This window comes from Triturus cristatus, chromosome 6 (genome assembly GCF_964204655.1).
Source record: "Triturus cristatus chromosome 6, aTriCri1.1, whole genome shotgun sequence".
In the NCBI taxonomy this organism is placed as follows: Eukaryota; Metazoa; Chordata; class Amphibia; order Caudata; family Salamandridae; genus Triturus; species Triturus cristatus.
The window spans coordinates 51,725,512-51,743,125 of record NC_140589.1 but is presented as its reverse complement, the minus strand read 5'-3'; the positions used below and the strand labels follow the sequence as shown (position 1 = coordinate 51,743,125).

Below are 17,614 nucleotides of genomic sequence, written 5' to 3'. Positions count from 1 at the left end.
CGAGGGGGACTCCTAACAAGAGAAGGTTTGCCCCCAACTCTGGGCAACACTAAATGAATTCATACCTTTGGGGTTGTGCATTCAGCATTGCCAGTAAAGTCCCAGAAACACAGCAATTGCCTTGTGTTAGACCTGGCATATCATGGCGTGATTACCCCTGACTTTTTTGCTTCTATTTCCTTTGTTGATAGATGCTTTGGGTGCTTTGTCACTGCTGATCAGTGTACAAGGGTTCCCTGTTTAAAGTGTAATGGTAATTGGTTGTCCATGATTGGTATATTTGCCTTACTAGTAAAGCGCCTAGTGATATGCACTGTGTGTGCCAGGGCTAGTAATGCAAAGGTGCGCGGAGAAGGGAACTCAGGCCTTCAGTGTAGGGCCTGCGCGTAGTTTGCTATGTTTGCATGTTGACCTGACAAGTCCAACCTCTTGTCAGGCCTTACTTTCCCTTTTGCAAACACCGGAGGTACCCCTATGATAGGTCCCGGGTAACCCCTGGGCAGGGTGCAGTGTATTTAAAAGGCAGTACATATACTAAGTTGTGTGTTATGCCCTGTCAGTAAAAAACACTCCATCTTGTTTTTTACTGCTGAAAGGCCATCCTGCCCATAGGACAGAATGGGGGAGGCTGGGTGTTGTGTTTGTGAGCCTAGTTTCCTATAAGTTTAAAATGGAGGGGTGACGTTTAGTATGTATGAACTCACAGTGTCATAACACATCTTTCTATGAAAGTGGTTTTGTCACTGTGTGTTCAGAAGCCACTCTTTTAGAAAGTCACTGAGTTTTGGGCTTTAAGCATATCTGTGTGTCCCTGCTGAATGTGGGCCGACTGTCTGGATCTGTGAGGTGAGAGGAGCTGGGAGAGGTCTTGACCCAGGGAGGGGTTGAGATGGCACCAGGCTGCCCTGCATCTGGAGAGTAGGGGGAGGAGAAGCCCGGGAGGTGAAAAGGCCTGGGCTGGTGCAATAAACCAATTGACCCATCTCCAGCTGAGTGATTAAGGATCCAGACCCCCAGTATCAAAGGGAAAAAGGTGACACTGGGAGGGAGACACCCAGAACTGATTTAGGCAGGGGTCAGGGACCCCTGAGCACAAAGAACTTCAAAGACATGAAGGGGTATAACTAAGAGAACTGAAACCCCTAGAATTTGGTGTAGTTTTGAATGGTGAAATGGACAGGTCGAGTCTGCAAAGGCTTTGACCTCTTTTGTGATCAAGAAGAACCTCTGCCAAGGAAGAAGTTGCTGAAGAGACTGCTGGATAGGACTGACCCTTGCTTCGTGATCTGGGGCTGGCCTGCAGTTTGTAGCTTTTACGAAGGAAGAGACTGAAGGTACATTGCAGTGGGTGGTGTCCCCCTCTTCTTGAACAGGACTGTGCTTTGTGCTGTGTCCTGAACCCCAAGGGCCCGAGATGAGCTGGCTCCCTGTTTGGGAACACAGGAACATATAAGTTTCCGGAGAAGTCCCAGCAACACGGTGTGCGCATGCTTTTGCAGCTTGTGACCCTCGGATATAGTGCCTTGTGACCGTGGGCACACAGGAGTAAACAGAGACTGGGACGCGCAGGGTGCATGTCATGGTGCAGCCAGGGCGTTGGTAAAGAGCGCCTTGTCATTGTGTGCACCGGGAGTAGAAGTGAGTCTAGGACATGCAGGGTGTGTGTCGTGGTGCAAGCCAAGGCGTTGGTGAGGAGCGCCTGGTCATTGTGGGAGAAGAGAGGAGACTCGGACGCGCAGGGTGCGTGTCGTGGTGCAGCCAGGTCATTGGTGAAGAGCTCCTGGTCATCGTGTGCACCGGGAGAAGAGGTGAGACTCAGACACGCAGGGTGCGTGACGTGGTGCAAGGCGCGGTGTTGGTGAAGAGCGCCTGGTCATCTCATCGTGTGCACCAGAGAAGAGACGAGTCTCAGACGTGCAGAGTGCGTGTCGAGGTGGAACCAGAGGCGCTGGTGAGGAGTGCCTGGGTAGTGTGTGCACCAAAATCGAAGTAAGTCTCCACAGTGCTGAGTGCGGGTCTCGGTGTCCACTGAGACCGCCGGAAGGAGGGCCAGGTCATTAGGCCCTCGGAGGTAAAACAGTAGTGGCCCGGACAGGCAGCCACGGAGGAGCTGAGTCGCCGGCCCGAGCTCGCCGTGCCCATTGACGGAGTTCTGGATCAAGGCCCAAGTCGCTGAAGGAGGAGAGGAGAGTGGGGTCGCGCCCCCCCCAGGTAACGTGGATCACCACCTGGGGTGGGGCGCGGGCTCAGAGGGACACTCTCGGTCTCTCGCTTCTGTCAGCTGCGTGAGCTTGTTGCTTCAGCTCAGATCGAGGCCTGTGCTGACCCAAGGAGGGGCAGTACTGGGGCCGGTGTGAGAAGCGGTACTTTTTTGTCATCATTGATCCATGTTGGGGGAATCTGTTAACGGAGCACCTAAAATGTCGTATTACACTTTACATTATTGCTGCTAACGAACTATCGTTGTATGACACCTGACCATATTTGTGCCTGACGACCTACATGCTTGGTGCGCTACGCACTGCGTTATTTTTCCCTTGCAGAGTACATGATTGTAACGTGGCGCATTGCATTGTTTCTTCATTGCACAGTACATGATTGTAGTGTGACACATTGCTTAGTTTCACCCTGGCACAGGGCATGCTGGTAGTGAAACGTATTGCATTATTCCTTCTATTGCAAAGTACATGACTGAGGCGCTACGTATGGCATTGTTTTTATATTGCACAGTACAGGAGTATATTGTTACGCATTGTAGTATTTCTTTTTTTTTTTTGCAGCATGTGTGATTCTAGCAATACGACCTTCCTAACCTTTTGGAAATGGTCAGAAGTAAGCTTAACTGTTGGTTAGAAGCTGTGGTTGGATTAGAACCTACCAATCCACTGAAAGGAATATTATTATATGTTGGTTTTGTATCGTGTGGTCATATCGTATATCTTCTTATATAAAGCTTATACTCGTTTTATAAAAACTTGTGTGGAGTCTATTTGTGGTGACATCATTGGGTTGCTGTACGTGTGGTAGCACATACTGTATACTCGTACCTTGGAGATAAGCCTGGCTGCTCGTGCCAAGCTACTAACGGGGTGAGCAGGGCTATCTCGGATGGTGTCCTAACTTAGCCTAACGTTGAAACGAGGAGTCCGGATCTCGCATCTTGTGACAGCGGTGTGGGACAGGGACTCCCGCCTCCAGCATTTGGGTACGGCGGTGAGGGATAAGGACCCCCACTTCCAATACTTATATGTTTCAAAACCTAGTGTTAACATTAAAGCGGCCGCAAGTCTCTGACTACATTTTAAGCTAAGCATTAGTGTTTACTGAGCAGCCGGACAATATGGTGGTGACACTGTTACCAAATGCTCCTTAGTGTGCTAGGGTGGAAAGTGAGCAAGTAAGTGGTTTACAGAAGAGGTAAAATATTGTGACTTATTTAAAAGTGTTAGTAATTCCTCATTCTATGCTCTCTAGGCAGCTGTGCCTCCGTTCATGCATCCACTACAATCCGAACCAAAGCACATAGATAAAAAACATTGTTATTTACAATGCCAATAGCTCTAACTCTCACAAATGCGAGACCTATTGCATTGTGCAAATGCTTGTTTTTATTGTTAAAGATGTGTCTGAAAGGACGGCACATGCATGGTCACACGTTTTTTTCTAAGGCACTGCAGAGCAAGGCCTTTCATGTTAGTGCACTAAAGTGGTGGTCTGGACCCTACCAGGTCTGTAAACAGTGAAGTCATTCTTTTAGTGTTTAACATGGCAAAACCCACAGTAAAGTGAGTTGAGGCTCACAAATAGTAGGACAGCACTTTTTTATTAAACAATTAATTATTTTACCACCTCACCCGGTATGCCCTGCTATAGCACATTGGTGGCGAGGACGACGGACACACTGAGGTGCAACATCCCACAGAGTGGAGCACAGCAGAGAACATGACAAAGAAGCACATGCAGTACAAGCGTTACTTAAACTCAGAAGGAAAAGCTAATCTTCATGCATAGTGCGGGCCTCTGAATGGAGACTGAGATCACCAGGAGGGGAAATGGACTCGAGGCTGGTGGATAAGACACTATAAATGATAGGGACTTCATTAGCAAAAGTAAAGTAAGGATATCCCTTATACCCAAGTATAGGTTATATGCACTAGGAAGCAGAGTTTGTGTACGTCCGTGGCACCGATCACTCCCATCGACACACTATGTTAATTGCTAGATAACCTCAATCCCCAATCCCCAGCACACAAAATCTCACACACTCTCATTGAGAACACTCAGTTTATCTTTTTCCCCAGAACCATCGGTGGGACAAAGGTACGTGCCCTGTCACCGTTTTTTTTCCAGCAATGAGCAGACGACCTGGAGCCTTCCAGGCACTGACGCTATTAAGTTTATGTTCTACGTGCCTTGCGGCAAATCCGTCGCTGAGCCAATCCTCCTCTTTGATTTCACGATTCCTAGATGGCCTTCGTGTAATATGCTAAGGATGCGGTCCCGTACATCCTTCGGGGGAATGACCTTGTCTCCTCTGAGTGAAAATATGTCATCATCGCTGAGGGAAAATTCATCGCGCACTTCCCAGTACTTCTTGAAATCGTCTTTCAAGTGCTTCTTCTTGGGCCACCCCTGAGTGACGAAGGTCTTCACTTTGGACAGGTCATGGTCATTATCGTAGGCTGTCTTCCAGTCCTGTGCACTGATGATGGTCTCTTGGTCTGCCGTGAGCGCCACCTGGTACTCATCTCATTCACTGGGGTGTGGGGCCCCCTCCATGGCAGCAGAACGGCTGAGAAAATCCGCCACTTTGTTCTTATGGCCTGGTAAGTATTCTACATCGTAGACGAAATCCAGAAGCCGGAGCGTCATCTTGGCGATGCGCGGGGTGGCTTTTGCGTAGCCGCTGGACGTAAGGCCCTTAATCAACGGTTTATGGTCTGTACTGAGGGTAAACCGGGAGCCCCATAGGTACTGCCGAAACTTTTCCCTGGCCCAGATGGATGCCAGCATTTCTTTTTCGATGACGCTTAACTTCTCCTCGTTGGGAGCGAGGAAGCGGGCCATCTGTGGAACGTTGTGAAAGGACTGCCCCTAATCCCTTCTCGCTGGCATCCATTGTAAAAAATGCTGGGGGCAGAGCTGTTGAATCCCTGCAGGGATACAGCCTTGCATATGTCCTTTTTAATAGTCTCAAATTCTAGGTTTGAGTCCAACGTCCAACTGAATGCGTTCTTTTCCTTCAATAGCTGGCGCAGACTGTGTGTTTTGGTTGCAAAGTTCCTGACAAGTTTGCTATAAAATTCTGCTAACCCCAGAAAAGAGCGAACTTTGTCTTTGGTTCGTGGTCTGGGCGCCGATCTGATGGCTTCTACATTAGCCTTCTTTGGAGAGATCCCGTTTTCACCGATCTCATGCCCCAGGTACATGACGGTGCGTAGACCGAACTGGCATTTCTCCAATTCTGCCGTGAGGCCATTTGCTGAGAGTGTCCATAAGACTGCTCGAAGTGGGACATCGTGCTCCGTTTTGGTTTTACCCATGACGAGTATATCATCGTGGAAGTATAAGACGTCGCAGCTGTCTTTGAATATCTTGTGCATCAGTTTCTGAAATACGGATGCGGCTGATGCCAGGCCAAATGGCAGTCGCCGAAATCGGTAGCAGCTGAAGGGAGTAATGAAGATGGTCTACTTCCTGGACGAGGGGTGAAGCAAAATGTGATGATTCGCCGCTGTGAGATCTATCATAGAGAGCCAATTGATTCCTTTGGTTCGGGCCAACAACTCGTTGATTCTTGGCAGCGGGAATTTATCCACCAGTATGTTTTTGTTCAATTCTCTGAAGTCTAAGCAAAGAAGCACCTTCCCATTTGGTTTCCGTGCCACGACCAAGGGCGCCAACCATTCGGCGCTTTCGATGGTTTCTATGATGCTGTTATCTTCCAGACGCTGCAACTCAAGCTGCACGGCTTCCCTGCGGTTGAAAGGGATGTTTCGTACTTTGTGGCTAACCGTTACGGCGCTATCTTTCAGCAGGATTTTGTGCGTGAACTTTGATAGTTGCCCTATGGTCCCGCCAAAGACATCAGGGAATTATTTTCGCAGGATGGCTACGTCTGGTCTGGGAGGGTCGTCGGTCATGAGCACTTGTGTTTCTCCGCTTGGGTTGAGATGGATGCCTAACGCTCCTTGGTCGGCCCATCCGAGGACCGAAGGTCCTGTTTCTGCCACGTAAAGTTTGCCTGTGTTCTCCCTCCCCTTGAATTCGAATTTTAGTTGTCTGAACCCTATCATGGGGATCCTTTCCTCGGTGAAGGTGACGGAATGTATGTCTGTAGGGTGTAGGTGGTGCCCTATGGTGTCGGCAAAATCCCTGTCCCAGATTTCCCTTTGTATGATCGTGAATGGGGACCCTGAGTCTGCCACCATGGATATCTGGACTCCCCCAATGGTCAATACACAGGACAGGTTTTTTCTAGCACTGCAATCTATGCCCAATACTTGTTCATCAATGCACAAAATACAATCATCGTCACCATCCCCTCCCCCACTTCAGGTTCCGAGTCATACATGACGCATTTTATAGAGGTAGTGCTGGGTCTCCTTCTGCAGACTTTGCAGAAATGTCCCACAACACCGCAAAAGGAGCATTTTACATAAAAGGCAGGGCATCGTTTGTCATTGTCCATATGCATCTGGTTGCCGCACCTGTAGCAAGAACCTTTCTTTTCAGGAGGAGGCCTAACGGACCCTGCAGAGGTCCTTGTGGGCCGTTGGCCATTCGTATATCCTGCAGTGGGGGCCGACTTGTCATTGGAAACTTTTTTGTCACTAACTTTGCATACCGTGGGTTTACTTTTGCTGTCCTTCTTAGCCCCTACAGCACACCTTTTGGACAGTTCAGCCTTTTTAACGATCGCTATGATTTCATGAAGGGGCACCTCCCCACTCACCCATATCTTTTCCTGTACGTTAGTGTTGACAGTGTGCATTATTATCTGGTCACGCACCAAACCATCATGAAGATGGCCAAATTTGCAATTTACGGCTAGTTTTTTGAGTGCTGCAACATAGTCCTCTACTGTCAAGGTCATTTTGTTTCCTCTGGAATTTTTTTTATCTGTCTATGGCCGTACAAATGACAGGTTGCTATTGGCTGTCTAAATCATCTAAAGCGTGTTGGAACACATCTGTATCCGTCGCAGCTCTCGGTTTTTAACCATGTTTTCGTATACTCTCAGCCCTTCTGGCCCTAGGTTGTGCAACAGTATTTTCTTTCTGTGTTTGCTGGAGAACGGTTCTTCATCTTCCAGGGCAGACAAGTAGTTAAGGAAGTACTTCTTCGAATCCGCCCATTTCATGGCCGGCTCCCCAGGCTTCAGGAGGAAAGGTACTGGATTTGTTAAGGAGAAGGTTTGGGCACACATTGTGAAGAGCAGGAGTGTACCTGCAAGGGGAGACCTTCAAATGGGTAGTGTGCAGCAGGCAGCAGTAGGCAGCAATGGCAGTGAGTGGCGGGTGACACCTGGATACTGTGCTGGCATACGCAAGCAGGTTACTGACAGAAGCACTGGACCGTGATGGGTGTCAAGGGGCGCTCTGAACCCTGCCCAGTCAAGTTTGGGCGATGCACAGAAGGTGGCTGTCTAGACCAACGCAAGTGTGTGTGTCACTGTGATGCCAGGTGCAGGACACGCTGTGGGTTGAGGTGGCTTAGGGCAGAGGAGTAGCCCACGTTCGCATATGATGTTTGTGCAGTGGCCCTGGGCTGCATATAGTGGCTGATGTGTATGTGTGGAGCACCTTGCCTGGAGAACAGAGCGCGCACTTTCAAACGCGCTGATGTCGTACCTCAAGACTCTGTATACTCTGAAGGCTGGAATCTAAGTGCTTCAGGAGGCTGGCCGCCGACTCTGATGTCGCCACTCTCCCTCTCCTTGCCACAGGGTCCGTTCTGGCTCATCGCCAGTCTGTAGAGCTGTAAATTTCCCCGCAAGAAGACACAGAGACTGCACTACTGTGTAGGTACGCTTTATTTGGGAGAGGGAGAGCCGCGCGTACATTCCTCTCAGTGCCCGATACTCTCTCCGCACGCCCTCACACTGTCCAGTCAGGCACCGCAGCTCATCACGTGGTTGACGAGCACTAGACTGAGACACCACAACATACAATGGGAGTGGTATGTGAAAAGACAAGTATATGGCTCATGCGCACCAGCTGAACAACAGAGGTATTTATTCTAACAGGAAGAGACAGCGTAAACAAGCAGCGGGACCCTGGCTCCGGCGAGGTGTGTTGCTCTGCTGAGTTCCTCCTTTGGAAGACATACGTCCTAGCGTAAGAGTACACAAATCAGAGATGGTGAAGATATAGGGCCTTTTACGTATCTTCGTTTTAGTTTAAACAAAAGCAGACTAAAGAAGCAAAGATCTCTGAAAGCTTTCACAGCACGTACAATGTTAATGTTTTCTCTTCTAGTTAGGTGCTTTTGAAGGAAACAAAAGCCCCTCCTGAACTTACAAACTGTAAGGGTAACAAGCACGATCTCGGTGTTGTCGTAAATTAAAGTGATGGCAGAACTGAGTCCCAAAACACTGAGACGACAGACCATCTGCTCTGTCGTGAAGAGATAGCTTGTGACTTGGCTCTGCCCGTATTTCAATTTACGACTTTAAAGTGTGTGTGCATGTGTGTTTTTTTTTAGCCGGTGCTGAGAGCTTGGAAGTTGGAGGCCTGCAAAAACACGAGCAGGGTCAGGCAAACTAAAACAAGTTACAGAGGAAGGATGAGGGGCAATCACACACTGTACAGTGTGATGGTCCACTAAAATATTCTCCGAGTGAAATCGCTGGGGAGGGAGCTAAGAACACAAAGGAGGGACATTTACATAAATGCACCAATACCAAGCCGGCATTTCTGAATGCCACAGATAACAACCAATAGCAATCGGTGGGTGTGCCAAACCCCACAGAAGAGAAATAACAGGCAGATTGAAGCTCAACCTAAAAATAATAAAGTCGCCCCGAAAAAATGGATAAAAATGACCACTGAGCCTTTTTAAAGTAGTTGGGCGGTGCGCTTGGGAGAACTAAACGCCGGAAAATCCATGATGTATGCATGCCCTTGACAAATGGGGAGAACGAAAAAGCCCAGACAGAATGTCTCGGTTCGAGTCAGCAAATGTGTGCTGTCTAGAGCTGAGATCTAAAAAGTGGTTGATCATTGAAAATGACATTCGGGTGGCATTCAGTTTTTCATTGGACTATGGTCTACTCTCTGCAATGACGATGTAGCCACCCACACTGTAAACGCTATCCCTCACTTTATGAATAGCTACTGAGTGACAGTAGGGAACTTCGGTACTTTGTGATCAAAGAAGTGCTTGCAACAATTGGTACAGTGTTTTTCCAGTTTCAAGCGGGGGCACCTTTTTACGTCACAGGCGTAAGGGAGGCCCCTGCAACCCCTGCAGTGCAGGGGGCCTCTGCTGTTTCAGGGGCCCCCAAATCTCCAGGAGGCTTCTGTTCATCCCAAGGCCAGTAAGTATCTGTGAGATATGCAGGGCTCAGGGGCCCTTCATCATATTCTGCAGGGTAGCCCCAAAACCTTGCGTTACACCACTGTTTTATGTCCCCAATCCCCCTTGTAACTTGCAAAAAGTCACAAAGTTAATATTGAGTCAAACAATACATGTGCAGCGTAGCAGGTCTCTTTGGTACTTTGCTAATTAGGATTTGTAATCATATAGCCTGCCAATTTGCCAAGCACTGGTTTTGTAATTGTAAAATACCTTTGTAAATCTGGCCTGTGTTGTTTTCTCATATGTTTTGAAAAAAACCCAAAAGGAACTTCAGTAAAAAAAATGCAACTGTCCTGTTTTTGTTGATGCAATAAAATATGATATTTTTATCTTCTCATAGACTGTAGATCCATTTCTATGGGGCAAGGACAAGGGGTTCATGCACGCAGGCTTTTACAGCTGTCAATACAACAGGTATGTTTCAATTTAAAAACATGTTACAGTTGTAAGACGAATTCTATAGGAATTCTGTAGTTCTTTTAATCCTTCATTTGATTTTACAAAATCTTGTGTCGCAGGTATATACTGTTTCAAAAACATAAAATACTGTATTGATACTGCAAAATCCAACTTATGGGCCTCATTTAGAGTTTGGTGGAGAGGTTACTCTGCATAGCGTACCCTGTCTACCAAACTGATGGTATGCCACTCTCGATAGAGTTGGGCAGAACATGATGTTTTTGCCGGTGGAGCGCTTGTTGGCTCTACCAGCACAAACGAACATAGAGCTGTTGGTGTAACTACCTCACACAGTTCATTCTATTTAGTCCTCACATTTTGATGTACTTCTTTCTGTTCTGGACCACTCAAAAAGGTTTGGCAATCCTTAACAGAAAAAAAGGAAACTCCCAGCGTGTTACGGTCTGCAGTATTGTTTATGTTTATGTTTATGTTTTTGTTTATGTTTTTGGCAATTTTTATAGCGCCCAACTACCCGTGGGTGTCTCGGCGCTCAATGAAACAGAACGATAGCTAAGGCAGATTTTAATGTGGGAAAAGCCAGGTTTTTAATTTCTTCCTGAAGCTAATGAGCGTTGGGGCCATTTTAATGGAAAGGGGGAGTGTGTTCCAGAGTCTAGCTGTGGAAATGCTAAAGCATCTATCACCCCAGTGGACCATCTTTGTTCATTGAATTTTGAGCAGATAGGCTGAGGAAGAGCGAAGAGTTCTCGGATTTTCCAGCGGACAGAGGGCATCTTTGAGGAACTGTGGGCCCAAGTTGTTGACAGCTTTATAGGCAATACACAATGCTTTGAATTTTGTACGGCTCCTGATGGGGAGCCAGTGAAGCTGTTGAATATACGGGGAACTGGAGGCAAACTTAGGTATGCCCAATAGGATTCTGGCTGAGGCATTCTGTACTAGCTGGAGCCTGTTAAGGACTTTTTTCCTGGGCATTAAGCAGGAGGGCGTTGCAGTAGTCTATTTTGGCGAAAACCAGAGTGCTAATAAGGGTTTTGCCAGCTGAAATGGGAAGGTAAGGGAGAAGTTTTTTGATTTTCTTCAGAGTGAAGAAGGAAGTGGAGACTACGGAATTGACATGGTGATGAAAGGTCAATTTGTTATCGAAGATAACTCCAAGGTTACGAACCTTGGTGGCAGGTTCTGGTGGAGGTCCCATCTCAGTTGGCCACCAACAAGGGGACCAGGTAGGTTCCAGTTTCCCGAATGTCATCACCTCCGTCTTATCAGAGTTTAACTTAAGACAATTTGATGACATCCAGGAACTGATTGCAAGCATTCCTTTTTGAAAGTTTGCCGCGATTGTCGCTCCGTCATTGTGTACGGATAAGACCAGTTGGGTATCATCGGCATAGGTCGTGAGGGCAATGCCATAGGACTTGATCACCCTCGCTAAGTCCGAAACATATATGTTGAACAAGGTCGGACTTAGCGAGGAGCCCTGTGGTACTCCGCAAGGAAGAGAGAAAGTAGGGGAGGTGAAAGGGCCCATCTTTACTGCCTGTGATCGGTTGGCTAAGAAGGAGGCAAGAAGTTCTTTGGCCTTGTTCTGGATGCCTATTGCTGAGACACGGTCGATCAGGATGGCATGATCGACCGTGTCGAAGGCTGCGGAAAGATCCAGCAGTACTAGTACTGCCGCTCCTCCTTTATCCAATGTCATTCTTATTTCGTCTGCCGCTTTTATTAAAGCAGTTTCGGTCCCGTGTCCCTGCCTAAACCCAAATTGGGTTTCATCCAGTAGATTATTTTCATCTATGAATTTCGAGAGTTGAATATTCATAGCTTTTTCAAATACTTTTGCTGGGTAGGGGAGACATGCGATGGGTCTGTAACTGGATGGAAGGGAGGGGTCAAGGGTGGGTTTTTTCAGGAGTGGCTTAATGATAGCCTTTTTCCAGATTGTGGGGTAAGAGCCGGTAGTGAACATAGAGTTGCAAATGTTCGTCAAAGCAGGGGAAATGGCTTCTGGAATGAGATTGAGAATAGCCGGAGGGCAAGGATCTTGGGGGGAGCCCGATTTGGTGCTGCAGATTAAACGGTGTATTTGTTCCTCAGTGACTGCTTTGAACACAGAGAAGGATGGAGCGTTAGTGGAAGATGATTGGTTGTTTATAGTAATAGACAGAGATTTTTGAATGAAGGCTGAGAAGATAGAGGTGACTTTGTCCTTAAAGAAATTTGCAAGGGAGTTGCAGAGCGTTTGGGATAGTTCGGAAGGGGGGGCCGGGGGGTTTGAGAGATGGTCAACCACTTGAAAAAATTTGGGGAGGAATTTTTTGCCTGTACAATTTGGGCGGAGTAATACTTAGTTTTTTCGGACGTGATGAGGTCTTTATAGTTGGAGAGGGCGCTTTTGTATACGATTTTGTCGGTAGGATTGTAGTAACGGCGCCAGTGTCTTTCTAAATTTCTACAGTGTTGTCTCTGAAGATGGAGAGATTCCGTGAACCATGGGGCAGAAGGAGACTTTCTATTTCGTTGTGAATTTTTCAAAGGTGCTAGTTTGGAACAAGCCATGTCTAAGCTGTTGAGGTAATTACTGGAGGCTAATGATGGATTAAGTTCGGTGGTGATGATGCTCTAGGTCAACATAGAAGCAAGATGAGAAGTATTGATGTTTTTCCAGTCTCTAAAAGAGGTAGGAGAAGGAATTCCGGTTAGAGATGGTGGAGATTTGATTTTTATGGAGAAGCAGACTGCTGAGTGGTCAGTCCAGATAAGAGGAATTACATCTGAAATCATAATGTGAGGGTTATTGGTGAATACACCATCTAGGGTATGGCCGGCGTGAGTGGGCTGGGCGACAGTCTGCTGGAGTCCGGCTGCTGATAGATCGTTAATTAGCGCAATGGTATCTGTGTCGCATGGGGATTCAAGATGGAAATTGAAATCTCCTAGTATGGTATATTGTGGAGCTCCAGCCGTAACCTCGATTAAGTTGTTAAGGTTATTGAGGAATTTGGATCTGGACCCAGGCGGGCGGTAAATTAGCATACCTACAAATGACTGATTGCCTGAGAGGCTAATGGAAAAGGAAAAGGCTTCACATTCATTGTATTTAAGATTGGTAAATTTGACTTTGAAGTGGTTCCTATAAATGATGGCTAGTCCGCCACCTTTTCTTTTTAATCTGTCTAGTCTATGCACACAGTAGTCTTCGGGGATAGCTGCCTTGAAATCCGGGCCGGAGGATTCGTCACCCCAAGTCTCAGTAATAAACAGGAGATCGAGGTTATGTGACACAATAAATTCTAAGATTTCAGTTTTATGTTTAGGAAGGGAGCGTACATTAATGAGTGCTGCTAAGACCTGTGAAGGGGTATTCGCAGCGGGGGTATGGGTAAGGCACGTGGGGCATTTATAGGGGCCTACCAAGGGGTCCGTGTGTAGCAGGTGTAGTACAGAATGTGGAAGGTTAGCCGGAGGATTGAGATCTCGGAGTTGAGAGGAAGTGTAATTGATCGAAATAGAGGTTGCAGAAGTATGTGGTGAGACTTGGCCAGGGGCGGTGGCCCAGGGCCCGGTCTCGGCACGGACGAGCGCAGACGAGCTTGCCTTAAGCGCGCCTTCGGCACGCAAACGTCGCGCCCGCTGCGCTCGTCCGCTGCGCTTCCGGTAGGTGCACATGCTTTATGGAAGTGAGGAGGGTGTAGGAAGGGGGCGTGGCCAACACAAGTGGGCGTGTCTTGTGTCTCCGGAATGGCGGCAAGAAGGAAAACACTCGCCCGCGGCAGCGCTAAATCCGCTGTGCGGGGATGACTGTACCTGAAGAGTTGAGTGCTCAGAGGGTAGGTGAGTTCTTTAAAATCAAAGTATAACAATTAAAATCTAACACAAGCTCTCGCTACTCCCGGCTTCCGCCTCAGGAGGTTCCTGTAACAATGTGGCTCTAGTAATCAGCGCGCTTTCATTTACCTTGGTCACGGTGGGCGTGGCCAACACAAGTGGGCGTGTCTTGTGTCTCCGGAATGGCGGCAAGAAGGAAAACACTCACCCGCGGCAGCGCTAAATCCGCTGTGCGGGGATGACTGTACCTGAAGGGTTGAGTGCTCAGAGGGTAGGTGAGTTCTTTAAAATCAAAGTACAACAATTAAAATCTAACACAAGCTCTCGCTACTCCCGGCTTCCGCCTCAGGAGGTTCCTGTATTTTGTTTTTCAAAAACAAATGCCTGTTTTTGGAGTTTGTTTTTAAAAACAAAAGGTTTGCTGAGCAGCCGAATGAATCAAGTCAGTTGCTCAGAGTACTTACAGTGCTTTCAGATGAGCTGTTATAGAGGTGGCTCCTCTGAAACCAAAGAGATCTCTGACCAGCAGGCGGCCATCTCTAAATATGTTATATATTAATGCCACATTATATCTTCTAATACCTGAAATATGTCTTAGAGTTTTTTATTATCCTGCTTGCAAATGTTGGAGTCATGTTCATTGAATCAAATGTAAGCCTTTTAACTATGTCTACCTCAAAGGTGTAAATTGAAACATTATACTTCTCAAGGATTGTTATATCCATGACAGTACTTTTTGAATCTTCCATCTTTGGAATTGGAGTAAAAGGTGCCAACAGCAATAATACTGGTTGTTCATGTTTAGTATTTCTCAAAACAAGCTTTGATCTATCATCCCACTCAGTTCTCTTTTTGTACCGTCTACTTAACTTCTGGATTGAGTCCTATGTTAATCGACAAAAATAAGGCTGATGAATTGATTTAAAAAATGTAGGTTTTGTTTAGCCTTCTTTCATACATTGCTATAAATAGTGTTGTGTTGATCACGATGACAATCTGTTGTATCTGAAAGAAACACGTTAGTTAGATTCCTCACCTTAGAATATCCCCAGGCGTCAGGCTGAATCCGGAAAGATTTTTGTAGCAATACCTCTTACGCGTCGCTAGACGTCGTCTGCGGCTCCGCGTCCGTCGTTGGCGTTGTGCGCCGGAATGACGTCGTCAGAGTACTTAGACGCCGCCTTCGCGCGCTGACGTCAGTTCTTGTACATAGCTTTCCGCGCCAGGAACGCAGAGCCATGCAAGAGACCGACACTGGTGCCCAAAATGTCAAGGGCCCTGAAAAGGATAACCTTAACCCTAGATTTCGGTTCGCAGAACGGGGAGGATGGGTGGGTCGGTGAGGAATCTAACTAACTAATGTTTCCTACAGATACATCGTTACCGAAGGTAAGTAACTTGTTCAACTGTTCTTTATTGTCAACTTTAATGTTCAATTATGTTTTGTTGTCATTTGAGATAACTCAAACCATTAAACTGAAATCCCACGTTTTCCCTCCTATCCTTTCCCTACCACTTAAGTGCTTCATCCGTCATCCTTCAAAGTCCTACAGATCCATGCCATGCTCTGATATAATGTCAAAATAACTAGAACATGTGTTCTAGCAACCACAGCACCGAAACTGCCCTCATCGCCGCCACCGATGACATCAGGACCCTGCTGGACAACGGCGAAACCGCGGCCCTCATCCTCCTGGACCTGTCAGCCGCCTTCAACACTGTCTGCCACCGCACCCTATGCACACGCTGTTGTGTGCAGATTTAGATTCTGTATATAGGTTTCCCGATTTATGCCCTTATATAGGTACAATTCACATTGCCCTTATTTGGACATAGAATTCTGGTCCTTATTTAGATATTGTCCGTACAAACCAAATAGAGGCATGGCCACCTACATCTGTCCATCCACGTCACAACGAATTCATGGAAAACCAGACCCTTAAGCCTTCAGGAATTTCCCTCAGCTTGAATATTGATTACTCCAAGAGCTCATTAAGTATGCATGAACATCTATTCCTTAGGGGTTCATTCATAACGTTCCTCTGCCCGACTTTTACGTCAATACTGGCATTCCTAGACACCTTCAAGATATAAATATACCAGCACTTGCCCTGGCAAATTGCGGTTCCCGGAGGATTCGATCCAACCTAGACTACACGGTTCGCCATGGCAAGTTCGGCAGCCGATCGAGTTCCAGCCTGATGCACTGACGCTGCCATCCTCCTCGCAGAGAATCCAGCTCCAGTGCTCTCTGACTTCCCTTGCGGGGGGTTAGACTATTGAGTCCAGAAAAGAGATTCCAACCTCTCTCATTCTAAGGTATGGAACTTAGAGAAACTTTTGGCAACTCTTGGCTAAACTAAAATATAACTAGCTATACTATAGAAACAAAACCTACTTCAAACCTTGTACTGCACTTAGGTTAGGTACACTGGGGTAGAACAATTTAGAAGCAATTTAGAAGCATCAGATGAGTATCACATTTTAGCTTGTGTTATTTATGTATGTATTTTGATTAATATATGTCATAGCTACAAACCATGCTATTGCAGTATTATTTTATCTTACTGCTAACCTCGTACATATTGTACTTCGCAGTCTGTCTTACGATTGTAGCAATTCATATCTCTTGCATGAGAAATAAGAAATAAGACTGTTCAATAAACCCTTTTATTGAAACGCCCATCTCTATTTCTGTGCAACTCTGTAGAAACTAAGCATGCATGAGTGAAACTGTAATCTATGGTTTCCACGATTCTGAGACTGTTCCGATTCTAAAGGGAAACAAAGTTCTCATGTTTATGCGGTTGTCAGAAACTAATCCCTTCATGTATATTCGAGAAGTTTCTAGTGACCTCTGAGTTAGCTGGCACACACAAGTAATTACGTTTAATATACTCAATAGAGACATACTGACCTTAGTCCTATGTCAAATCTATAGTGTATGTTATTCCAATGCGCAGAGCCTATCAGGGATATAGGAACTACACTACATGGCGGCCAACGGTTTGGTAAGGCACTAATTTAACGCTAGATACTGAAGTAACTCAGTTGTGCTTTTCTCAGAGACCCCTACTCATAATACTCCATAAGACGTCTGGAGTGAGTAGGGATAATATCCGACATAGCTGAGTAGGATGAAAGTCCTATGTATTAGCTGTTTGGTTTAGTTCAACGTTGAAGGATACAGTGTTCCAAAATATTGTGCACCTTATCTTTGTTTCCTTGAAACTTGCTCTGCAACTTTCATTAAACAATGTCGGAGAACAACGATCCTATCGTCAATAACGGTCAAGCTGCAGCTGACCTTACAGGTCTTAATGAAGGCGAAGTGGGTGTTATACACATCCCACCAAATTTAAGGAGAGCCATCACTCTAAAACTTATAAAACATGGTCTGACACCAAGAGGTGGTAGAGCAGTTTTCGTGATAGAGGCACACGAATCTCACCAGAGGTATTCTATTCATGGATAGTATTCCCAGAATCAAATCCAGTAACACATATGTTTCACTTCTACAAAGAAGATGAACCACCTGAGGAATATATTTCTTTTGAGGATATTATAATTCCACTCACATACCAGGAGCATGAGCTCTGGTTGAAAGGCGCCCTAAAACATTATAATCACATTACCAGGCTTGGTCCACTAGGTAGACCAGGAGCAACATGGCCGATTTTAGCCGGCTATACACCTCTTCCTGACATTGAAACTATGTCAGACGTAGATTTACTTGCTGAGTTCAAGGAGTTAATCAAGATTTATAGACAATTGGTTCATC

The 17,614-nt window shown here is 46.4% G+C and overlaps 1 protein-coding gene across 1 annotated transcript in view; it reads left to right on the top strand.

Annotated features, from left to right (window-relative positions):
• The window catches only part of DNAH8 (dynein axonemal heavy chain 8), a 13,985,216-nt gene that overhangs the window by 12,644,691 nt on the left and 1,322,911 nt on the right, over nt 1–17,614 (top strand). The window contains exon 83 of the mRNA XM_085610239.1: nt 9,923–9,996. Coding sequence (XP_085466365.1) covers nt 9,923–9,996 — 74 coding nt within the window. The remainder of the gene's footprint in view (nt 1–9,922; nt 9,997–17,614) is intronic.